Source organism: Sinocyclocheilus grahami, unplaced genomic scaffold, assembly GCF_001515645.1.
Source record: "Sinocyclocheilus grahami isolate Dianchi unplaced genomic scaffold, SAMN03320097.WGS_v1.1 scaffold29.1, whole genome shotgun sequence".
Taxonomy (NCBI): Eukaryota; Metazoa; Chordata; class Actinopteri; order Cypriniformes; family Cyprinidae; genus Sinocyclocheilus; species Sinocyclocheilus grahami.
Window position 1 is genome coordinate 1,005,493 of NW_015505208.1, and position 27,062 is coordinate 1,032,554.

Here is a 27,062-nt window from a genome sequence, read left to right on the forward strand (position 1 = left end):
AAACATTGAACCCAGGGATAAAGCCCAAGAATGACAGAGAGTTTGATCCCTGCCTCCCCAAAAATGCTAGGTCTCTCTTTCAGTTGCTGCTCATTACGGTTGCTTCACAGTTCGTTTAAAAATATTGAGCTCATCACACCTTGGGGATAAGAAATATGAAATGGTGCAGAACAGAGCTGGGTTTGGTTTAGAGGAAATAGGGTAAATTGCAGCTAGTATTTCACAAGCAGAACAGTTGCAGAACCCCAGCAAACAAACGAGTACACATGCAACCTCTCCCATTCACACACTCGGTACAATTCATTACATAATTTCTTTTTGACCATTAAGTGCATTAAGTGTCATATATGGTTTTTGCCATAATTTCAAGTAAATAAATTGATTTCTGACAGTTTATGAAGGGTGCAAAGTCGTTAACTAACCTTTATAAATACTGGATTTGGTCTCATTTCTTCGATCCATTCATACTCCGTAGGCTTGCACTGGAGTGAATTCAAGCATATGCATTAAGAGGCCTACAAATGTTGTAAAAATAACCGAAAGATGTAGGGTCAGTGGATTACACGTAAGCAAGTTTTGGAAACAGCTGACCACCTCCAAGGTCAAATCATACACACATGCCACAACATCCAAGTACCCTTAACCACAGCCCACGTCACATAGAGGTGAGAAATGTACAAGCTATCAAACAAAAATCTTTGAGAATCTTCAAAATTCATTCATTGATGCTTTCGTTTCGTCTCGTCTCAGTTTGTGCAAGTGAGATCCACTGATAAAGCAGGCCATGATATATCTTGGCAGGATGGTACGTAACTCTATGACAATATTTCAGTCCATTCCTTCAAAATCGAGCAGCAGTTCATACTCAGTGGGGACAGAGAGTACCATATGCATGAACTCGTATAGGACATGACCACACAGGACAAGCGTACAGGATACAAGTCCAATATCAAGGGCAGAAGTCACACAAACATCCAAGCACCAAATTTCACAACACAAGGAGAAAATGTTCAGTTCTGAATCCTTAAATGACCGCCACGCCTTTTGTTATTAGGAAAATAGCCTTTATAGAATTGTTTTTAAAAACACCACACTGTTCATCTGGTCTTTATAACCAACGTGTTCTCGTATCAAATTGTTTCTTGTTTTCTCTAAATAGCATTTTTATCAGAAATCAGTGCAATAGAGCAATTTCAGAAAACAAAAGAATATGCTTCAAAGCTCAGTTACCAGTCATTACTGTGCCTGCTCCCCTAAAGCCTTTGAATAAACCCCCCCACCCCCACCCCATGCCGCCGCACCTGTCCTATAACCCTCCCAACAGCCCCAGCTAAACACTCACATTTAAGCAGAATTAGAAAAAGTGCAATCCTCCTTTTGAGGTAACAACCCTTCCCCTTCAATCGTCGTCAAAGTCACGGAATGCAACATGGGTCTGCGTTTGGTCTGCACCAGAACATTAAGGCTCCTTTCCCCCCTCCGCATGTTTTACCGCATCTTAAAAAAACATAATGTGGCCCACTGTGTTCGCAGCATGGCAGAGGGTGGATGGCGGGGACTTTGTACTAAAAAAACGATTTAAAAAAAAACCTCAATAGATTTGATAGGCAAAATCTTTATCGTCACTGAAGTGAGGTTGAGATAAAGTTTGAAACGACAATCAAGATCTGAGGCACGAGGAAACCAACTGTTCTTTTTTTTTAATATTCAGGACAGATATTGTAGACTCAAAAACTAAGGCAAATGTTTCAAGTTCATTTCCTTTCTCAAATAAAACATCAACATACATTTTAGAAAGAAATAAAATTACCCGGGCCTTAGCCTAACCCCAATCCTATTTGACCCAAGAGTGCCGTATCATCTCAGTTCTGAAGTTACCCGAATTCATACTGCACTGTACCTACCGAATCGTCCAGCATTAAAAACCATGTGCAATTCGACAACTAGCTTGTACAGGGTTCATATAAAGCAACGATTAAGGCAATATGTGTCTGTGCTCCTTATATGGCTAACATACAAATACTCCAGCCTCAGTTTTGCAATTCACGCTGCTTGCTCTCCATTCCCTCTCTGTCAGCAGTGTCCTCCCTGAGTTGCCTAATTTCAACAGTCCCACCGAGGTATCCTAAAAGAGCACAAAGTTTGTGTGAATACTCCTAGGCATAGATTTCTCTTGTTTAACAGGCTCAGAAACTTTGGAAAGCCGCTCTGGAAACAGTCCAGACTTTGGACGTCTAAGCAGATCATTGTCTTTCTCTCTTCAAGAGGCAGACTCTATGTAAACGCCACCGAACAGATGAGTATAGACCTAATCTCACACCTCGAATTTCTCTGCTCAACTGATAAAAAATAAACCCCACGGAAGGAAGGCACTTCTAAAGCAAAACAGCTGCGTCTTGCGATGAATGACTTGGTGGGGGAGTGCAATCAGAGGATATGACTTGTCCCCCTTTTAAATCCTCTTGACATCATCCAACACGGGATGCAATTGCACGTCTTATGGTCGTACCTAAGCGATTAGCCTTCGGCGGTAAAATATGATGTCCGCTAACTATAAAAGCAAGTGCTAATGTGTACCAATCTGGTGCAGACCGAACTAGACGCCATGACGCCATCTCAAAGCAGCATACAACTCTCTGTACATCTCCCCCCAGTCTCGACTTCCGCCATCTACAAGCCCACCTCAGCCAATCTGGTGCTCCCCGCGGACAATGTGCGAGGAGAACTCGTAGCGGTCCTGGCTGCGGTGGCCGCAGATGTTGCACTCGAAGGGCTGGCGGAAGCCGTGGCAGCCCATGTGGATGGTGAACATGACATGGTCCAGGAAGAAAATGCGACAGTGCTCGCAGCGGAAGGAGCGCACCAGCCGCCCTTCCCCGTCCACTACCTGCATGGCTTCCCTCGCTGGTGGCGAGCATGGGCTCACCTTGGTTGGTAAACCCCCAGGGAGCCCTTTCTCCCGGTCTCTTTCCATGTCCGTTTCTTTGGCGTGACTAGGACTGTGCCGCACGCGCCCGCGGTGGTTCAAGTTTCCCGGTGGCACCGAGGTGATGACGCACTGTTCCTCCACCATGCTCTCAGTGTCTGTCGAATCTTGGTAACCGTTGCTTGGCGAGGCGGCACGGCTGCGGGTGGAGGGCACATCTTCATGACCCTCGCCGGCCTCCCTCCCGGCCAGGCCCATGGAGATGCCCCCTGCACAGTTTAGACGCTGCCCTAGAGGGGTTATGTGAGGGTAGACGGAGCTTATGACTGGGGTGAACTCTGAGAGGCAGGCAGAATGGGGAGGCATCCTCAGGGAGTGGGAAGGATCCACATCGTTGCTGCCTCCTCTTGGCCTCCGCAGAAAACGCCCTCTCATGCCTGCTAAAGCAGCAGGGTCACCCTCGGCGTGCGAAAGCAAAATGTCCTCTTCTTTATCAGGATTGGGGTCGAGTTCATAAGGTGCTTCAGATATATTCAGTCGCATGTGCTTTTCACCTAGAAAGTCAAGGAGCATCAGTATCATTGATCTTCAGTAATGACTAGATTGCACTGAAGTGATATTTTTTCGCAGCTAAGCAATAACAAAAACTATTTTTATAATATTGCTTTTCTAAATCGAATTGCAACAAAATTCTATAAACTAAGTTAAATATACATACATACATATTTACATACATATATACATCTTATCTTCGTTTTTATAAAAAAAAAAAACACTAGCCTTCTATTTTTTCTATTCTATCTACTTGTTTTTCTTTGTGTGTGTGTGTGTATATATATATAACCTTGCTACGTGTACTGCGTTAGGCTAACCGAGACTTGTCATTTGCACTTATATTGTTGCTCTTTTGTTAGTTTTGATTGCTTCTATTGTCCTCATTTGAAAGTCGCTTTGAATAAAAGCGTCTGCTAAATGACTAAATGTAAATGTAATATACATAATATATGTGTGTATATATATATATATATATATATATATATATATATATATATATATATATAGCAAATGGCTGCAATATAACAAAGAGTGAAAAATTTAAGGGGGTCTGAATACTTTCCGTACCCACTGTATATCAGGGTTTCTGCAGGATTTTTAAGCTCAAATTTAGGACTTTTTAAGACCTGCACAAATAAAATTAATACCATATGAGCAGGGTGAGGCAATGTCTACAGTACCATATTAAACTGTAAAATTGCTGTAAAAAGCATAATTTACAGTTCAGATACAAGTTCACAAAAACAAAAAGTTTTATAACATGATAAACTTTACATTTCAGCCTTTAAACCTTTTTTAAGAAAATGGATGAGTCAAAAGTATTATTATATTTAAACAATTATTATCAATAAATGATTCTATCAATTAACAAATTAGGGGTGTGCAATATTGACAAAAATGATATCTCCATAATTTTCTGGGATTTTATCGATAACCATAATTAGACGATATTTTGCTGAGTGTGTTATTGTGCTGATATCTTAAGGACTACCGTGGACAGCTGACTCAAGAATTACATACATATTCTGTGTGGTCAGTTCACAGCAGTGATATAAATTAATAATTTCCAACAAGTTTTATGGGCATTTTTACCTTTAAACCATTTTTTCTAAAAGTGTGCACCATCTTTTGAGTCAAATTCTTGCATTTGGTTACCAAGCAAATGAAATCAGTATCAACTAAATTTATCTTTGCAATGCAGAGGAAACACAGAAGCTGCATTAGAAGTGGCATTTAGATGCATTTACACACTGTTTAATGCAGCTCTGAGGGACATGGAATACTTTAAACTGCAGTTACAAATGCACAAATAATGTTTTGATATTTTAAACATAAAACACTGAAAACAGATGTTTGAAATGATTAAAAAAAAAAATGAAAAGGTACCTTAAATGTGAAATTAAAACTGCCAGTAGGTGGCAGCAAGTCACTGTTAAGTGAGTCATTGCGATAAACGGATTTAAACGATTGATTCATTCAGGAACGAAACACCGTCCTGTTGATCAGAGACGCAAAACAGTGCTGTGGCTGTGTTTGGAATGATTTTTGTAGGCGAAATAGAGCAAAAGCAGGAAATATGGTGTCTAAAACGCAAAGTCTCTTAATATTAACTTCTTGTTTATAGAACTGTTGTATAAAATCAAGATCACATTTGAAATCATGCTGACTTTTGGAGAAAAAAACAGCACTCTTCGTGTGATATTAACTATATGAAATGATATAAATATATACATATTCTGCCCATATCTTGACTTGTGTGATAATTCTAAATGCATTTTAATAGACTGATTCATGCAGTGAAAGAACGCACTCTAAATGCGCATGCGCACTAGTTTAACCAGTGGTGGGCCGTCAGGGCCAGCAAAGCCTTCTCTGCTGGCCTAAACACTATCAGAATCACTGATTTAGTTTGAATATATTTTTCCATGAATGTGTATTAAATTATTTCCAATAGTCTATTCTCTTCATTTCATAGCTTTTCTCTTGGTTGCACTGCTTCCAGCAGTGTATGTTTATATTACAGCTTTTATCCAATCATATTTCAGCAATCGTGTTGCCAGGGTCAAAGAAATCTGCCTTAAGGCCTTCAGAATCCACAGTGCAGGCGTCTGTTAGCTTAAATCAATGGCAATGAAACCGTTGCTTTAACCAGATTTCGAGTTGGCAGCACCAGGGCCATCTAGCAGACTAACGATAACGTCAGCATTTTCTCGTCCTTTGATTGGATGGTCAGCGTACTAGCTAGCAAACAGCATCACTGTAAATCATTTTATTAAAATTTAGTAAAACTTTTATTACTGTTTCTCATATTTAGATTTTCAGTGCATTTAGAAAAATTATTTGCCTACTATATTTAGTCAATCTAAAAACAGTAGTCCTAAATGACTGCGAAAAACAAGCACACACCTCCTCGGCACCGGCTCGGTGAAAGACTCCTGAAGATAAAAAACCAGAGTATGGTAGGTTAATTTTCAATTTTCTTTTATCGTTTGCTGCATTGTATGCTGATGTTATTTGCACGATATAAAGCCAGGTTTAAGTTTCCGTAAGAATATCTCAGTTTCCCGAGTGGAGCTGTATTAACCGGTCTTTTCCTCCGGCCGCAGCGCCACTGGCAGAGGCAGACCAGCGGGGAGATGAGAGTCACAGTGGTATGTTAAAACACATCTATACACTTTTCTTCATCGTCTTGTATGAATTATTTTAATGTTACTTGCTCACTTTCCTAGTAAAGCTGTGCTAACCAGTATTTTCCTCCCGCAGTGCGCTGGCAGACCGGCGGGGAGACTCGTGAATACGAAATAAAGCAGTAAGAGAACATTAAATTGTTAGGTCAACTTTAAAACACATGTAATCACCTTATTTGTTTTATACCAATGCTATCTGTAAGGTATAAATGCGTTTGGGTGAATAAATGTCTGTAAGAACATTGGCTACAGATGATGTGTTGCGCAATTGTTAATTGGGTTTCTTTCTTTAGTAATTTCATTCATTCTCGCTACATAAGATACCTGTCTGTTATGTAGTGCCCTGTTATATTGCATTACTGTGTAATATTTATGGTTTCTATAGCCATGGCATCATTATGATGGTATGTATATGTATAATATTTAGTAATACTTGCGATTTAGGTTTGTAATATCGATTATTTTCTCATCCAATTTTTTGGAGGAGACACTGCCTCCCTTGCCTCCTCGGAGGAAATGCCCCTGCTCTGTAGGTGTGTTTTGTTTGCTTTTTGTGATATACTTGGTAATATCAAATCGCACATCGTTAAAACAACAATTATGATATTATCGCAGACCATACATATCCCACACCACTATACGGTTTAGATTTTTATAATGCATTGTCTTCTTATCGATCCACCAGTTCACATTTAAAGCTCTGCGTGTTTGCAGAGTAAAAACATGGGTAGATTTTTGCATTTGTCTGAACTCTGAACAAAACAAGAGTTTTATTGAAAATGCACATTCATTCTCTGCCAGCAGGTGGCGTGTTTGCAAAAATATAACTGTTTCCCCAGTAACGGCAGAACACAAAGCAGCGCAGCACCGGAACTTGAATGTACAGCTCTCGTAGGGCTGGGCAATAAATTGATAACGATAATGATCGCACGATATAGATTTCCTCGATAAACGATAACAAGAGTTTGATATAATGTGGCAAAGGCGGAACGAAAGAGCGCTAGTCATTTGAAGCGCACCACTCGGAGCGCTTATCCGCTCGGATCAAAGTTAAAACAGCGGCGCGAGCTTCACTTGAGCAGTAGGGATGGGCAATACCTCTTATTTTATTTTCGATCTGATAACGATATTTTCAAGCCCAGTATCGTCGATATCAATACCGATACCTATAAACTAAATTGATCTTTTAAATTATTAAAAGAATATAATCAGTAATTATACTCACTTAATATTAGATTCTAAAGCCACGTTTTTTTTAACATTTCATAGGTCTTTTTTGTTTACACGGTAAGAAATAAAATATCCTATAATTGTATTTTAGCCTTTTACTGGGGCTGTATCCTCAAAGATGCAACTATACCCCTAAAAGTGAGCATATTAGTACCATACAAGTATGCATGCTTAAGGGTAGATAAGTTACAAAGGTGTACCTTTGAGGTTACCTCATGAAAAAGAATATGGTGTTACATAAGTACTAAAATGTATTAATATTATTATTACCATGGTAAACTGTGGTTACTGTAATAAAACCATGGTTAATTTTTGTAAGAGGCTGCCAGGCTGTTGTACCCCTAAAGGTGAAACTTTAGCATATTTTTTTCTTACAGATTTATTAACAGCAATTACAGAACACAATCCATTTGAACTTTTAACAACCAGTTTAAATAAATGTACTTGTAATATTTATTTTAAATTGGCTATTTTGTGCATGTACACAAGTTTGGGGTAAGTAAGATTATGTAAAAAAAGTCTCATGCTCATCAAGGCTGCACTTATTTAAAAAACAACAACAAAAAAACAGTAAAAGCAGCAATATTGTGAAATATAACAATTAAAAGCTACATAAGATACCTGTCTGTTATGTAGTGCCCTGTTATATTGCATTACTGTGTAATATTTATGGTTTCTATAGCCATGGCATCATTATGATGGTATGTATATGTATAATATTTAGTAATACTTGCGATTTAGGTTTGTAATATCGATTATTTTCTCATCCAATTTTTTGGAGGAGACACTGCCTCCCTTGCCTCCTCGGAGGAAATGCCCCTGCTCTGTAGGTGTGTTTTGTTTGCTTTTTGTGATATACTTGGTAATATCAAATCGCACATCGTTAAAACAACAATTATGATATTATCGCAGACCATACATATCCCACACCACTATACGGTTTAGATTTTTATAATGCATTGTCTTCTTATCGATCCACCAGTTCACATTTAAAGCTCTGCGTGTTTGCAGAGTAAAAACATGGGTAGATTTTTGCATTTGTCTGAACTCTGAACAAAACAAGAGTTTTATTGAAAATGCACATTCATTCTCTGCCAGCAGGTGGCGTGTTTGCAAAAATATAACTGTTTCCCCAGTAACGGCAGAACACAAAGCAGCGCAGCACCGGAACTTGAATGTACAGCTCTCGTAGGGCTGGGCAATAAATTGATAACGATAATGATCGCACGATATAGATTTCCTCGATAAACGATAACAAGAGTTTGATATAATGTGGCAAAGGCGGAACGAAAGAGCGCTAGTCATTTGAAGCGCACCACTCGGAGCGCTTATCCGCTCGGATCAAAGTTAAAACAGCGGCGCGAGCTTCACTTGAGCAGTAGGGATGGGCAATACCTCTTATTTTATTTTCGATCTGATAACGATATTTTCAAGCCCAGTATCGTCGATATCAATACCGATACCTATAAACTAAATTGATCTTTTAAATTATTAAAAGAATATAATCAGTAATTATACTCACTTAATATTAGATTCTAAAGCCACGTTTTTTTTAACATTTCATAGGTCTTTTTTGTTTACACGGTAAGAAATAAAATATCCTATAATTGTATTTTAGCCTTTTACTGGGGCTGTATCCTCAAAGATGCAACTATACCCCTAAAAGTGAGCATATTAGTACCATACAAGTATGCATGCTTAAGGGTAGATAAGTTACAAAGGTGTACCTTTGAGGTTACCTCATGAAAAAGAATATGGTGTTACATAAGTACTAAAATGTATTAATATTATTATTACCATGGTAAACTGTGGTTACTGTAATAAAACCATGGTTAATTTTTGTAAGAGGCTGCCAGGCTGTTGTACCCCTAAAGGTGAAACTTTAGCATATTTTTTTCTTACAGATTTATTAACAGCAATTACAGAACACAATCCATTTGAACTTTTAACAACCAGTTTAAATAAATGTACTTGTAATATTTATTTTAAATTGGCTATTTTGTGCATGTACACAAGTTTGGGGTAAGTAAGATTATGTAAAAAAAGTCTCATGCTCATCAAGGCTGCACTTATTTGAAAAAACAAACAAACAAAAAAAAAAAAACAGTAAAAGCAGCAATATTGTAAAATATAACAATTAAAAATAACTATTTTCTATTTTAATATATTTTAAAATGTAATTTAAAATGCATCTGTGATCAAAGCTGAATTTTCAGCATCATTACTCCAGTCTTCAGTGTCACATGATCCTTCGGAAATCATTCTAATATAATTTGCTGATCAAGAAGCATTTATTATTATAGCTGCTTTATATTTGTGTGGAAACTGTCATGCATTTTTCAGAATTAATTTTATATATATAGTAACAATGTTATGTAATGTAATGTAATAATGTGGCAATGGTTTCTATAGATCTACTTAAGCTTCTGATGCTTTTGGGAAATGCAGCCCTACAGAGTGGGGGAACTATGACGTCACTTTGTAGGCGGATCGGCTGCATGACACAGGTTCCCTCGACAAAAAGCCTCTAGGATTTTTCCATAGGCTTTTGGATTATCGCAAAAAAGAAGCTGTGTTCAACCATAGTTCATGAAACTTACACGTTTTGTCCATCAAGATAATATTCACAAAATAATGTAACTTTGATGAATTTTGAAGCCTAAATAAAAGCGCCAGAACTTAAAAGCTAAACTTAGGCTGTAAATGAACTACAGCACCACGGTCGCTCACCTATACTCACCAACACACTTCCCACAACTTTTTCAAACTTATTTTTAACGTGTTCAGTGAAAAGGATTTACTCTGTATATGAATTTTAATCCACACTATATGAATCTTTTTATCGAAAGTATTGATACTTAAGGATCGATCCGCCCATCCCTATTGAGCAGATGTGTTCACTCGCTGACACGACACAACAACGCTGTGAGATCCAGTGTGAAGCTCTTGAATTCAGCGAGGAACACAAATAACTCTGTTTACAGCCAGATGAAAGCGCTGACAAACAGCAGAAACACCGTGCGCAACGATACAGTCAGAAGATTTTTTAATCTACAAATCGCCATCATTTACCATGGATTTACTGTAGTAGCGCTAACTGCACCATGGTATTGTGTCAGAAATGTAGGTGTTTGTGTCAAATTTTATTATATTAGTAATGTAGACATGTATTAAATGTATTGAAGGAGGAGTAATGGAATATAATTACAGTATTTTTTTTGTGATTAAGCTATAGCGTTTATGCATTTATAAATGTATTTAGACTACCGTTCCTCATAAATACCTACAAGCCATGTTCAATTTTTACCATGGTATTGAGGTGCTATATTTGTGGTTTTAACTGTGATTATCATGATCTAAATGTATGTTATGGAAAACCAATGGTTAATAAAACACCTTAAACAGTCAGAATAATTCAATTTCACCATATAAAAATGAGACTGCTATAATTTTTACAGATATTACTGATTTTGATAATGAACATAAATCTACTTCTGCATCCTAACTCAAGCTACTATCAAATGTGTATTTCTTAGAGACAAAACAAATTTCATTAAATGTTCATTAAAATGTAATTAATATTATCAGGCAACACAAACTTGTTTCTTGATTTGAAACAGTATTACTCATTATTAGAACATGCAGAACTAAGAATAATTTTTTTCTATTAAGATATTTATTTTGTTAAGGAAAAATGACTGGAGAAGTGTAAAGAATTAAAAAACGAAGTGTTTGTCATGTTCTGAACATAAAGAATAGTTGAAAACCACAATTAACCATCTGGTTTTTACAACTTTTCAATTGGAGCAAAAATCTGCCTCTAAACTTGAAAGAAATAAAAATTTTACATTTAACGTGATAATTATTGATATCGACTGATATGAAAAAAAAAATTTCAAGATCATTTTTTGGCCATATCGCTCAGCCCTAAGCTCTCATGTTTATAAATCATAGCCTTTTGAAGTTTAATCGTTAGCCATAATCATAATCAGCCATATCGCAATTCTGGTCTTTCCGTCCCCAAATTTAAGACCTCTTAAAATCATAATTAAGACTTTCTTGTACAATTTAAGAATTTTTAAGGCCTTAAATTTGATACAACTAAATTTAAGTATTTTTAAGACTCAGCGGAAATCCTGTTATATGTTATATGTATATATACACACACTCAAATGAAAAAAAGAAATATAATATAAAACATACATTCAAAAAAGATACATACACTACCATTCAAAAATTTAGTACAGTAAGATTAAAAAAAAAAGAAAAAAGAAATTCAATCTTTTATTTAGAAAGTGATAGTAAAGACATTTATACTGGAGCAACGGCTGCTGAAAATTCCGCTTCGCCACCACCAAAATAATTTACCAAAATTGTACTAATATTTCTCAATTACATTTGTTTTTCTGTGTTTTTGATCAAATAAATGCAGCCTTGGTGAGCATCATGGACTTCTTTCAAAAACATAAAAAAATCTTACCAACCACAGTAGTGTATATATCTACACTTTATATTGACAACCTGTCCATTAGACTGAATTACAAATTTGCATGTTTAACACTTGAAAAATGTACACAAAGGAGAGTAATGGTTCTCAGCTCAATCAGAGTCAGACATAATAACATGCGATTCACTGAAATAGATTTTTTCAAACAAAATCAATAAGAAAGTGAGTTATCTGATTGTTGTATGTTTGCTTTTGTGTAAAGTCTGTATATTGTCTCTCTCGCTGCATACAGTTCACTAGCTCACAACTTTTCACCCTGAATAGCAGAGCAGAATCACTGTTCTACTTAGGTATTCAAAGAAATGGGCTTACCCAGAAACTTCTGGGGTGTAGATCTCTTCCTCTTGGTGATGCTATTGGCCAGCCGATCAATGAAGGTCATCTTCTCTGAGGAGGACTGGATCAGGGGTTCAGACATCATCTCCACATTATGGGACTCTTCACCTGAACATAATGCCAATGCAAAAGCATGTTTATAATTGAAATAGTGAGTGCTTGGCTTCAAACATTAGCCAATACCAGTGAAATTTCACACCATTTTCGATAGGACAGCAATTTTCATATGTTATTGAATATACACTAATGTTCAAATGTTTTGGGGTTGGTTTTTGGAAGAAATCTCTCACCAGGGCTGCACTTATTTGATAAATACGGTAAAATCAGTAATATTGTGAAATTCAAAACTAGTTTCTATTTTAATAATAAAATGTTAAAATGTAATTTATTCTTGTGATGGCAAAGTTCCACATTATCCGTCAGAAATCATTCAAATATGCAAATTTGGTGCTAAAGAATAATTTCCTATCATCATTAATGTTGAAAACAGTTCTGGAACAGTGCCGTTTAGAATTTCTGTGGAAACTGCAATACATTTTTCCAGGATTCCTTTATGAAAAGAAAGTTCGATTGAACAGCATTTATTTAAAATAGAACTTTATAACATTATAAATGTTTTACTGTCACTTTCGATCAATTTACTGTGTCTTTGCTGAATAAAAGTATCAATTAAAAAAAAATATCCAAAAAATTTTTATTAAAATTGCACTGACTGCAAACGTTTCCAAAGTAGTGTACTCATTTACTAATAAAAGTATTCCTTTATTTAAGAAACTAAATCAAATCTAGACCAATGTAAAAATAATTAAATTCAATAATTACTTAAATTATTATTTAGTTTGACTGAACAGCAGGGGCCCGTTTCAGAAAGGAGGTTAAGTAAAAACTCTGAGTATGTTAACCCTGAAATGAAGGAAACTCTGGGTTTTCAGTTTCAAAAATGGTAGGTTTGTCAAACCCGAGAAAGCAGGGTAAGTCAAGCCTGTTTCTGAAAGAGAGGTAACTTATTCTCAGTCAGTTACCCGTGGTAACTTAATCTATGAACCTAACCTTGTCGGGAGCAAGTTTTCTTCTGTAAACCTAGAGTTTCTTATGGTCTCCTCCCCCTTTTTAAAGCGTAAGAAAATTTTAAATACCTTATTCATTCATTCACGCTGCAAAAATGCTTTTCTTACTGAGTATTTTTGTCTTATTTCAAGTACAAATATCTAAAAAATACTTAAGTTAAGATGTACTTTCTATATATGAAAAATTATATAAGATAATTGTCTTGTTTCCTGGGGGAAACAACTGCATTTAAGTGCATTTTAAATGCATTTTATGTAAAATGTAAAACTGTCATAGGGTAAGAAAAATAATCTTAATGCAAACGGAAACAAGAATATTTTTAATTTCTTACCCCATTGGCAGATAATTTGCTAAATAAAAAAAATGCACTTAAATGTGTGTTTGTTTGTTTTTGCCATAGTCACATGGAGCGGTACCGTTTTAAAAGGTAGTTTTCTTTAAAATATCGGAGATGCAGAGCACATTAGTAAGGCCTCTGTATGCAGACCGATAAGGAAAGTGTGCGCCGCTCTCACGCTCTTTCTGATAATTTTTTCCTAAGCACAAATCCGTCAAAGAGGAGTTTCACTGGACTGTAGGTCAGTGGTGTAGAAATCGGTTTAAATAAGGCTAATCTGATAAATGACGTTCACTTCTTGCTGTGACCTCTGGAAGTAACCCAATAATTAGAATTTCCTTCAGGATTTCCAGTGTGGTTGGATGCATTGATGACACGCATATTCCCATCATCGCACCTTCTGAAAATAAATCGGATTACTGTATGGAATGGAAGGATGCCAGATGGAGGGGCAGTACGAGATATATGCCGTAACCACCACCACAGCTGGTAAATAAAAACAAATGATTCACAATTTATTTAGTCATCTTTATTTCCTTCAAATACAAAACCAACAGCTATTCTTTTTTTCTTTTGGATTTCAAAATTCTTCCAATACTTGACCATCTCCTCTTCATCTGTCAGTGGTGCTGGTGCAGGTTCTCCCCCCATTTTGTGAGCCTCTGCCTTCTTGCTGTCGACTGAGTACAAGTCAGTTGTTAATTTCATTACTCTAATTAAGAATGTAACAGGCTGGATTAAAGCACATTTAATTAGCCTATGTGAAAAGAGCGTAAGACTATGTGGAAAAAGCTGCTGCTGATATTTCATAAGTCAAATGTTTGCCTAAACCCATGAACCTTTTATGCTTAAAGCTTTACCTTAACTGAATTGTTTTTATACTTTAAATAAATTTTTTTAGCTGCTGCCATTCTGTTTTTATTTTTTACCATGGGATACCATGAAAATGAATATTAGTTCAATAATTTACAAGTTTTCACCTCTGATATTATAATAGTGATTAAGAATTAAAGTTACGTGTTGACTCGGAAGTATGCAGATGTCTTTTTGTCGAGTGCTGTTGCCATAGTGAATCATAATTTCAGAGCTCCATTGATCATGACTTCTCATAGTCGTGGTGCAAGTGTTAAAGTGGTCATATGATGCGATTTCAATTTTTCCTTTCTCTTTGGAGTGTTACAAGCTCTTGGTGCATAAAGAAGATCTGTAAAGTTGCAAAGACTAAAGTCTCAAATCAAAAGAGATATTCTTTATAAAAGTTAAGAGTCAACCACGCCTACCTAAAACGGCTCGTTCTAACACGCCCCCACATGTCTATGTCACGATGTGGGAAGATTTGCATAACGCCGCCCAAATGTTCACGCAAAGAAAGAAGGCGTAACTTTTATTCTCGCTGTAGTATTGTTGCTGCCGCCATGTCGTGAAGATGCTGTGTTTCGTTGTGAAAGCGAAACTACTTTGTTTGGTCTTCCAAAAGAGGACGATATCTGCTTCATCATGCTTAGACCTGATCCGTGCTGGTCGCTGAGGAAATACATCAACTTCGCACTGTGGATCGCCGGAACGGCTTTCACTGTGGACAAAGCGGAGTCCAGCCCGTAGTCGTCACATGTGGTTTCCGCAAACCTGCCGGCCGCTCCTTCGTCGAATCCGCTAGCCTCCGCTCACGCTAGCCCGGCTGCCGCTCACTCTAGGCCGCCGGCCTGAAAGCGAAACTACTTTGTTTGGCCTTCCAAAAATGGACACGACTAGAAATCAGTGGTTAAGTTGTATTTACAACACTGAAAGAATTTGTACTGACGATTCAAACGTGAGTTTTGAGCAGTGTAGAGTAGGGCTTGTTGTTTGTCGTTTCTCAGATCGCAAATGCAGACATGGTTTTATGTTTACGAGGCGTGATGCAACACGTAAAAAGACAGTATAAGTCATTATAATCCGTAATTATGTCCCCACTGGATGCAACAAATGCCTCGTTTATAATGGGTTTTAATGTTTTTGTCTCGTCGCTCCGGCAGGACAGGGCATCACAGTATGGTAGGGGCGTAACATTTCCGTCACACGCTTGAGGTATTCGGCCAATCACAACGCACTGGATAGCTGGCCAATCAGAGCACACCTCACTTTTCAGACCGATGAGCTTTGTAAAAATCAACGCGTTTCAGAAAGGCGGGGCATAGAGGAGAAACAATAATGTACAGTATGTGGAAAATAATGTGTTTTTAACCTTAAACTGCATAAACACATTTCATTAAACCAAATACACAAAATAATGTTCTTTTTAGCAACATCATATGACCCCTTTAAACTCAGAGTCAACCTACTCCGAGTGAATTGTACTATCTCAGTTCAGCTGTTCTGAAACCAAAAACTCAAGAGGTTCCCATCTCAGGGTAATTCAACTCAGAGTTCAAGTTTCAACTCAGAGCTGGTTGAACCTCCTTACTGAAACGGGCCCCAGGTCTGTTTTTAAAATAAGAATAAAACTGAGCATATTAACAACATAAGAGACTGCAGCAGGTATAAGCTACATTTTAACTCGTACATACCTCAATGCCTACAATATTTTACACATAACCACCAGTTTATATTCTCTGTGTTTACAATAATACCTCTCAAAAGCATCTATTTTAATCACAAAGTGCTTTGGACCATTCCCGCACGCAGCTACATCCCCAGCTGTGATCTTCACAGAGCATGAATGCAATAACACTGGAGAGCTTTCAAAAGCAGCCGCCTGTCAGACAGCACTTAAGTAATGAATACTACTGCTACTGCAGAAAGAACGACATCATGCATTTTAACATCAACTTGCATTTGTGAGTAAATATGGTATTACCATGTGCAGGCTGGGTGTTGTGAGCTGGCTGGTGGTCCAGACTCTGTAGGTAGCTGTGACAGCGCTCACGATGCTCCTCCAGGGTGCTCTGCTGCTTGTAGCTGCGGCCACAGTAGCTGCACTTGTAGGGCTTCCCTGCTGTAGGGGAGGACACTGAAATATGGAGGAGGCAGAATATGAATGCATTTCACACAGCTTTGCAGGTGTTATGTAAACATGAACATTACTTATACAATATTGATGTTGTGGCTAATATAAGGTGTTACCTACTAAAACAATTATTTTTATAAATTGTAATATAAAAAAGGTAAACAAAACATGCTAAATAAAAATGTTAATACAGTATCTCACAGAAGTGAGTACACCCCTCACATTTTTGTAAATATTTTATTATATATTTTCATGTGACAACACTGAAGAAATTACTTTGCTACAATGTAAAGTAGTGAGTGCAGTGTTTCCCCTGCCATTATTTTAGGGGGGCGGCCCGTATGCTCAGGTGTGTTTGATTGGGGTTAGAGCTAAACTCTGCAGGAAAGTGGATCTCGTGGGCCAGATTTGAGGATCCCTGACCTAGGGGAAACACTGGAGTGTACAGCTTGTATAACAGTGTAAATTTGCTGTCCCCTCAAAATAACTCGACACACAGCCATTAATGTCTAAACCGCTGGCCACAAAAGTGAGTACACTCCTAAGTGAAAATGTCCAATTTGGGCCCAATTAGCCATTTTCTCTCCCCGGTGTCATGTGACTCATTAGTGTTACAAGGTCTCAGGTGTGAATGGGGAGCAGGTGTGTTAAATTTGGTGTTATCGCTCTCACTCTCTCTGGTCACTGGAAGTTCAACATGGCACCTCATGGCAAAGAACTCTCTGAGGATCTGAAAAAAAATAATTGTTGCTCTACATAAAGATGGCGTAGGCTATAAGAAGATTGCCAAGACCCTGAAACTGAGCTGCAGCACGGTGGCCAAGACCACACAGCGGTTTAACAGGACAGGTTCCACTCAGAACAGGCCTCGCCGACTTCCGGTGTGGCGTTGAAGCAGATGGCTGCTTGAAAGAATCTCTCGTAATTGGTTGATTCAAATCCCCTCAGAAATTACATTTAGAAAGTTGAATTTATATGGAAAGTGAATATGGAAGGGGAGAAGCAAAAAAGGGGTAAAAGCAAAACAGGCTCGAAGCGCGAAAAAGGAGAAATAATCGAAGACATCGACGACGGTGAAGAGGGCCACGGAAAAGATGGCGAGTGGGGGAAGACTAATGAAGAGTCAGTTAACTCTGGCTTAAGGACCTTTCGAGACGAGATGAAAGCGTTCAGAGTGGATTTCAAGAACGACATGGACGAATTTTGTCTTGCTCTTCGGGAAGACATGCGGAAGGAGTTGAACGAGTTCAGAGAAGAAATTAACCAGAAATTTAAAGACCTTTCAAGCGACCTACAAGCTACCACAGTCAGAGTGACTGAAGTAGAACAACGGACAGCCGATATCGAGGAATGGAACGGAGCGGCAAGTGACGCACTACTCGAGGTGCTGGAGAAACAAGGGGAGATGCAAGAAAAGTTAATCGATTTGGAAGCTCGCTCGAGACGGAATAACCTCCGCATATATGGAATTCCGGAGGGATCAGAGGGTAGTAATCTACTGTAGTTTGTGACGAATTTTATAGATTTGGAGCTGGGACTGCCAATACCAGACACAGAGCTGGGTATACGGCGCTGTCATAGAGTGCTCGGTCCAAAGCCCCCCCGCGACTCACCACCCAGATCACTGGTGCTCTGTTTTTTAGAGCACAGAGTGAAAGAGCAGGTGCTGCATACAGCGTGGAGAAAAAAGGAGGTAAAATTTGAAGGAAAGAGGATTTATTTCGACCACGACTACCCCTCTGAGATTTTAAGGAGAAGAAAGGCCTATGCGGGAATACTGAAGGAGCTCAAAACCAAAGGAATTCGGTTCCAAACCCCACACCCAGCCAAACTAAAAGTGTTCTTTGAAAACGGCACTAAAATATACGAGAATGCAGCTGATGCAGCTAAAGATTTGAAGAGAAGAGGATTTTCTGTCGAAAATGTCAAAGTCCTGGACTCCACATCCTGGAATCAGCAGAGCACGGCAACGTGGAAGAGGGCAGGTGCAGATCGACGCCGTACAACAGTGGATCAAGAACGGATAAGGGAAAAGTTACAGAGCTTCCAACATGTCAGGACGGGATCTTCGGGTACTGTTAAGTGAAATTAAAGTGCGTTTGACCCTAATAACGAGATTGTGGGGTAAGTGACGGGAGTCCTGATCCTCCACAATAAAAAACTTTGAGGTCTGATAATATAAACATGGACTTTAAGATTGGGGATAACATGGACATACCGAATGCTTATTATGGTAAATGTCGCTGAAACGAATTTTGTAAAGTGTCTATTTGATGAGAGAATGTAGTAGATGTCACGGTAATTTAGGTAAAGGAGACCATATCTGGTCAATTTTAGCTCCTACTTGTTAATTAATATTTTATTATTAATTTTATTTATATATTTTATTTTTAATTTTTTTCCTCTGAGCCTATTAAAGTTAAATTTTGAAACTGATGAAGCGGAGATAGTTTAGAAACTATTAGTGCATCGAACACTTCGGAGTGTTTTCTTTTGCACTGAAGAGAGGCCCTTGACGGACGCGAGGATTTCCTCTCAAAAGGAAGGTTTTATGCTAAACCTGGGACTTGGAAGTCTGGTGTTTTTTGTTAGGTATTTTTTTGTTTTCATGTTAAGAATGTTTACGTGTGGTTTATGATGTTTAGAGGGTTGTCATGGAAAATGTTACAAAAAGCTACGTGGTTTGAAACGAATAAATGCATAGTCAGGAATATAAGGTAATTACACTTAATGTCAATGGGTTACATAATCCGATTAAGAGGAGCAAAATTATTGCTAAAATGAAACGAGAAAGAATACAGGTAATTTATTGGCAGGAGACTCATTTACCCTCATCGGAACATGAGAAATTGAAGAAATTGGGCTTCCAGAATACTTACTACTCATCTCATAAATCTGGACGTAGGAGAGGAGTCGCTATTTTGATTCCTAATACGATAAATTTTACATTTATATCTGAAATTAAAGACAAAGAGGGAAGATATATTTTAGTAAGGGGCACGATAAAGAAGTAACGTTGTTCAACGTTTATGCTCCGCCAGGAAGCACCAAAAGATTTTTCAAGAAAATATTCAATTTAATAGCTACAGAATCGCACGGAATTCTCATATTTGGTGGGGACTTAAATGTCCAACTTCAACCCAGGCTAGATACAACTAATCCCTCCGAAACGAAGAGTCCAAATGCTAAAATGGTTCAAGGTGTTTCTTAAAGAATTGGGTATGTTCGATATATGGAGAGAGTTTCACACAACTAATCCCTCCAAAAACGAAGAGTCCAAATGTAAAATGGTTCAAGGTGTTTCTTAAAGAATTGGGTATGTTCGATATATGGAGAGAGTTTCACCCAATCGAAAAGCAATTTACTTTTTACTCAGCCTGCCACTCTGTATACTCAAGAATTGTTTATATTTATGAATAACTCAGACAGACATAGAATAAAAAATTGTTACATAGGGATTAAGGATGTATCTGACCACGCCGGGCTATACCTCACCCTACACTTAAAAAATCAAAAGAAAGATACAATTTGGAAACTAAATACAAGTATATTGAATGATCTAATGATTCAGAAGCAGATCCAGAATGAATTCAAATTATATTTCCAAAGTAACGATAATGGTGAAGTATCTCCAAGTACTCTGTGGGATGCCGCCAAGGCGGTAATTCGTGGTAGAATTATCGCTCTTACCAGCTCCCGCAAAAAAGAAAAACAGAAAAGATTATTAAACCTACAAGGGGAAATGAAAAAACTGGAGATCGAGCATGCTAAACGGAAAGACCCACAAATATTGGCCGAATTAAATAAACTAAAACAAAAGTTGAATGGTATATACGATGAGGAAATAGAAAGACGAATCAAATTTGCCAAACAAAGGTATTACGAAACAGGCCCTAAAGCAATTAAACTATTATCATGGAGGATACGAAAACAGCAGGCAAAAAATCTAATATATAGAATTAAGAATCCTGAAACACAGAAAATATGTAACAAATTAAAGGATATTCAGGAATCTTTTGAATTATTTTACAAACCCGATTCCAAAAAAGTTGGGACACTGTACAAATTGTGAATAAAAACAGAATGCAATGATTCTATATACCCAACCAGCCGGGCAGATAACCTAACCTTAAAAAGTTTTTTAGATTCACTGGACCTACTGTCACTAGGGGAAAAACAGAATAAAGAACTAACGGCTGAAATAACGTTGGAACAACTAGATATTGCACTATCAAAGCTGAAAGTGAATAAAGCACCGGGAACAGACGGTTATCCATCTGAATTTTATAAGGTGTTCAGAGCCCAAATAACACCCATACTGCTTAACTGCTTTAATTATATATTGAGAGGTGGGGAAATCCCACAATCTTGGAAAGAAGCAGTTATTTTGGTCATCCCAAAGGAGGGGAAGGATGCGAATGATTGTAGCTCAAATAGACAGATATCGGTCTTAAATGTGGACTATAAATTATTTGCTTCTATCTTATCTAAGAGACTGGAGGGCATTATTCCTGAGCTGGTAGATCTAGATCAAACTGGATTTATACAAAATAGACAAACACAGGATGACTTAAGGAGAACGCTACAAATAATGAGCTACATTATGACAAAAAATATAAGCACGGTCTTGTTGAGTCTAGATGCTGAGAAAGCATTCGACTCTGTTGGATGGGATTATTTGTATCAGGTACTGGCCAGATTCGGCTTTAATGATACATTTATTAAGTGTATTAAAATGTTTTACTCCTCACCGACAGCCAGGATTAAGATCAATGGACATTTATCTAAAACAATTAGCCTGGAAAGAGGGACACGTCAAGGATGTCCCCTAAGTCCCTCTCTTTTTGCATTATTTATTGAACCTCTGGCTCAAGCAATAAGAGAGGATCCAGAGATAAAGGGGATTATTATTAAAGAAGACGAACATAAGATCTGTATGTATGTAGATGATGTTCTTCTGTTCCTGACAGACCCTGAATCTACCATCCCTAAATTGATGATGGTTACAAAATAAATATACAAAAGACTCAAACACTTAAACATAACTTTAGACCTAATTCAGATATAAGGCGGCAATATAAATTTAAATGGAATTCTTCATCATTAATATGCTGGTGTATACCGAGTTATGAGTCTAGATGGAAAACGTTGGAAATTACACAAATAGATACACCTTTACAATCATTACTTGGGGATAAAAATTAAGCTGAAAGGAGCTACAGGAAATTAAATAATTGGACTGTATTCTTAGTGAAGTTGTGGTTTAGAGTTTTGAGGAAATTACAATTAGAAAAACAGGCTGGGGTTTTAAAGTGGATAGCATATGACCCAGATTGTGAACCAGCTAAATTGGATGAAAGATTTAAACAATGGATCTGGAGAGGAATTACATCTTATTGCTCAGTCACTTCTAAGGGAAATTTATTGAGCTTTCAGGACATGTCAGACACATTTGGATTGGAAAAGCAGGATTTTTATAGATATTTGCAAGTTAGGGATTATTTTAATAAAAAAGTCAAATGTATAGTATCAAGCGATGAAAATCTGATTACAACATATTCAAAAGAAGACAATAAGAAGTTGGTATCAAAATTATATGGACATATACAAACCAGTAAAAAACATACGTCAAACTATGTAAAACAAAAATGGGAGAAAGAATCAGACTCTCAAATAGCAGAGGAAGACTGGGTAGATATATGTGTTACACAGGCAAACACAACAAACTCAAGATCTTGGCGGGAGTTTGGATGGAAGAATTTAAGATTCTTTATAACTCCCAAATTAACAGCAATACGCACAGATGAGCAGAGTCTGGGCCTTTGTTGGAGGCAATGTGGAACCTCAATGGCTAATCATTTTCATATTTTCTGGGCGTGTTCAAAAAATACAGTTTTACTGGCATGAAGTGGCAGCTGAAATTGGGAAAATATTAGGGGAGGAGTTAGATTTTTCATTCATTACGCTGTACCTAGGAAAAATTCCTAAAACAGTTCTAGACAGTGACAAATACTTACTAAAAATACTTTTAGCAAGCAGTAGGAAAGCCATAACACATAAATGGTTTCAGGTTGACCCTCCAACAAGGGACCAGTGGTTGGGAATTGTAAACGAAATATACTCTATGGAGAGACTTACATTTACTGTTAGACTTAATTTGGAAAAAGGTATTAAGTAGTACTGGGAAAAGTGTAATACTATACTCCAAAGAATGTATGGAAATTGTAATGTCTTGACTTTGTAACACACACGATGAACTTTTGTTCTTTGTTCTCAATAAAAAATTTTTTAAAAAAAGAACAGGCCTCGCCATGGTTGACCAAAGAAGTTGAGTGCACGTGCTCAGCGTCATATCAAGGGGTGTACTCACTTCTGTGAGATACTGTATAATATAATAATATTTACAATATAATTATTAAATACGAGTAATGTAATGACTGGTACAGGATTCATCAGACCGCAGAATTTCCCTTGTCACAATTTCCCCCAAAACGCTGCTCATCTATGACGTTTGTAGAATAGGAAAACCTACAGACCGCATCTGTCCATTCAGCTTTAGAGATGTGCGTCATTTCAGATAAATTCATTACTAAGTCATTTCTCTGAATATCTGCATCCTCATTCAAAGGACCTTACTTAGGCACTACAGGTGAATGCTCTTCATCATTCAAAAACACAAGCAGGATATCCTGTTTTCATAATACTCTAAATGTCATACTAGACCGCTGAATTTTGTTGTCTTTAGCTTGATTGCATAACCGATCGATGAGGTCTTATTCACACTTATTAGTCTGCTCACACAACCCTTAGTAGAGCAACAGGTTTAAAAGGAAGTTTAGCAAAGTTCTAGGCAGCAAAATAATCACCACTTGGATTAAAGGAGAAAGAGGTTAAAATGACCTTGACTACATTAATTTCTGCTCTGTGGCAAATCAAAAGGCTTTTTCCATCCCACACACTTTTCCAGCCACAAAGTTCGCTCTCCTTCCTTCTCTTTATTTCTCGCAAATGGCCTCTCTCAAACCACAAAGGCTCACCGGAGTGGGTGCGGAGGTGTCCTGTCAGGGCGTCACGGCGGCGACAGGCGTAGTTACAAAAGGGGCATTTGAAGGGCTTCTCGCCAGAATGGAGCTTGATGTGACGCAGCAAGTTGCCCTTCTGAGTGAAGGAGGCCCCACACTGGTTACATTGGAATGGCCGCTCACCTACCGAGACCAAGACTACCAGTTTTCCCACCGGCCCAAAAAAACAGCAACACATATTTTCAAGCTAACATTTTTAAATATGTTTGATCTTTTTTTTGTCAAGAGTTAGTCAAGAAACGCTTACCTGTATGGCTGCGCTTGTGCACCATTAGAACATTGGGACCAATGCAGATCATCCCACATATATCACATTTAAGTTTCCCATTGGGCAGCCGAATGGGACCAGGGGATGCGGACTCAGAGCTGGCCAACTCCCCGCAGCCGCTCTCAGCCTGCCCTCGTATACCTCCAACCATCTCCACGCCACCATCTTCTGCCAACTCGCCCTTTTCATCTTTCCATCCTTCATCCTTCTCGGCGACTCTCCTTTCCGCCAGCGGAGCACCAGCTGCCTCCTCGTCACTATACAGCTCCACCTTGATGGAGTTAGCTGGGAATGGAGAGAAAGTTGTACATTTATTCACTTGGCAGATGCTTTTATCCAAAGTAGAAATCATCGACTATCAGTGTGCCAGTGATTTATGGCAAATGCAGAAATTGTTCTAGAAAAGCAAGATGTAAAAGTGCGTTTAATGGACAGAAATACTGACCACTGAGTGAACGGCTGGGTGAGGACTGTTGACTGTTTGGTGTGCTCACGGTGGGTCCTCTCAGCCCTGCAAAAAACTCCCGCTCTGTTGAAGAATCTCCATTACCTGAAAACATTAACATGTACAATGGGGTTCAAAATACTTCTTTGCATTTTTATATTTAATGCAAGTTTTCCACTATAAATTATATCAGCATGACAATTTGAATGAAAAGTTGAAATGAAAAAAAAAGTGTTTATTTTTTTTTAAATGTCGTTCAATTAAAATGTTTAAAATAACAAAAATCCCAGATTTTAATGCGAACATGGACATTTGAAACCCACTATATTTAGATACATGCATGTCTATGTTAAAAACAAAAGAATAAGTTCTGAAATAGGCACCTTACCTGACATGTACGAACGGCCATTGCAATCGTCAGCATTCATCATCACACCAGCTGCCTGTACCGAGAAATCATACAAAAAAAAAATTTATTTACAAGGCACAAAACGTACACACCTTACAAAAAAACTTTAAACATAAAATAGCAAAGCAAGATTTTAAGAAACCTAAGCGCATGCACTGGTACATTTTACAGTAATACAGTGCACACGAAGAAAGCTAAAATGTATGTATTTGGCTCCTCTGATTTCAACTGAAAAAATAAACTGGTTTACTTGCAGTTTGTTATTTCTTCCTTTCCTGTGTGGTTGCACGGTTCGAGTAGCTGAATAATTTACATGCACACACTGGTCAAGATCTCATTTCTAGCTCAACAGCTGAATTGAGTGTCCATTCTATAGAATTCTAGTCTTAAATGGAGGGTGTAAAATGCAAGAAACTGCCCTCCCTTTAGCCTGTGACCTATCAGAACACAGGCTGACATCTAAAGCAACGCTGATACTAAGCCAAATGCAGGGGTTGTTATGATTTGCTATTACTCAGAAATTTCCACATATTGTCTGTCGCTTTGGTACTGGAAACAAATGCAACCCTTTAGCAAAACAAAATACATGTTTATGTTTATAAAAAGAACTATTTGACACATCTGCTGTCAAATGAGAGCCATATTTAAAGAAAGCCTTCAAAGCCTTTAACCACTGGCATGTAAATAGTTCTTTCTGGATGTCTATAAATCAAATATAACCCCAAAATATTTCATTTTGTCTAAAATTCAGACCCTCACACATACTGCTCTTTATGACTGGAAATAGTAGGGCTAATGACATCCCCTTTGATGTAATATTTTACACTAAATAACAACATAAACCACCATGCCACTTTCCTAAACATTGCTAGTTCATGGCATAAGTGGGAATGAATAGATTTGCTGAAAAATAGTCTCATTTTGTCTGCTCCTCTCATAACAGAGATTTCTGAAATATACATAAACTGAAATTAGAAATAAAGATACACCATACATTTACTAATAACAAAATAGTGCACAAGGTGTTTTAAAACAGGCAATGAAATGCTGTAAGTGATTGAAAAAAACATGAAAAGTGACACCGAGTTGTCGACCTTTCTTTTTACACAAATTATGTATTAACAAATCATTTATTTATAAAGAATTAGTTTTTTCCCCATTATAATACACTTTGGTACCAGATACAAACTCCTCCTGAAGGATTTTAGATTTCTGGTATCACAATTTAATTGTTTATTAAGTTTTTCATGGTTATTATGGATCAAAACACATTCAGATATCATAAACAGCAGGTGTAGGCTCTAGACAGTTGCTATTATACAGTTAGATGACAAACGACATATTGTTTTATTTTTCCTTCTTTAAAACCTAGCATAAACATGGACTCTTAAATACTATTATCTTATATTATTTATATGGTGCAATACTTATAATAATATATTATCTAAACATATACAATAGCATGATATGAACAAACAGGCCTTCAGACACGGAAGACCTCTTTGTGTCGTAAAAGACAGAAAACATACACAGCAGCAACAGGCAGATCTCATGAATTCACAGTGCTATCAATGAGTCCAATAACCGCAATGATCGAACCAGCCCCTCTCTGTCAGCAATCACACCATAAGCAATGCCTGGCGACGAGAACATGATTATCGTGCTCGAGCACTCGTATGTTTAGTAACTTTTCATGCACCATCGTGCTGCAGAGGAGGATTGACAGACTGCACGCAGAATCATGTCAATCCTGTCTGTCTAGTGCAACACTAGCTAGCAACCGCTGCTAACCAGCTAACGAGACGTGACAGCTCACAATAAGGCAAAGACATCGCTAAACTAACTCACAAACGAAAGAACTAGCGTTGCTGACAACGCAATCCAATCGGCAGCCTCCGGTCGTGAAATACAGTCGATCTTTAGACGTGTCAAACTAAAGCGGAATTATGTTTCCTGAGAGCCCGCTGGCGTTGCTATGGCACCCAGCACTCGACAGATGCGTCTAGCCGTGTAAACCCTCCCAATCCGAGCATAGTTACCTGACCTAATGTCACTTTCCTTGAATAACAGCTATCGATTTTGCACGGTGAGTATTTTTTTCTTACCTGACGATCGACTGTGATTGCAATATTCATACAGCAGAAGAGCCGTTTGTTTTCTCTGGCGAAGGCAGCATCTCCGGGATCTTTTACCTGAAACCCCAAACAACTTCCGGGCCCATGCCGG

At 37.8% G+C, this 27,062-nt stretch overlaps 1 protein-coding gene across 2 annotated transcripts; it reads right to left on the bottom strand.

Annotated features, from left to right (window-relative positions):
• On the bottom strand, positions 1-27,056 carry LOC107570458 (zinc finger protein Eos-like). 2 transcript variants are annotated; one of them, XM_016256701.1, is made up of 8 exons: positions 26,942-27,056; positions 24,816-24,870; positions 24,428-24,532; positions 23,962-24,267; positions 23,670-23,837; positions 16,483-16,635; positions 12,218-12,349; positions 1-3,480 (listed from the first exon to the last, which is right to left on the bottom strand). In XM_016256701.1, exons 1-8 carry the CDS (start codon positions 26,969-26,971, stop codon positions 2,684-2,686), a joined length of 1,746 nt encoding a protein of 581 aa, XP_016112187.1. In that variant the 5' UTR covers positions 26,972-27,056; the 3' UTR covers positions 1-2,683. The 2 variants fall into 2 exon arrangements, with proteins under 2 accessions (XP_016112187.1, XP_016112180.1); XM_016256694.1 differs by having other exon boundaries at positions 23,670-23,852.
• Positions 27,057-27,062: the final 6 nt, after the last annotated feature.

Coding starts and splice junctions, on each gene's coding strand:
- LOC107570458 (XM_016256694.1), bottom strand. CDS start 26,971: ATGAATATTGCAATCACAGTCGATCGTCAG. Junction 23,853..23,961: donor GCACAAGCGCAGCCATACAG/GTAAGCGTTTCT, acceptor GAAAACTGGTAG/TCTTGGTCTCGGTAGGTGAG. Junction 12,350..16,482: donor CAACACCCAGCCTGCACATG/GTAATACCATAT, acceptor CATTATGTTCAG/GTGAAGAGTCCCATAATGTG.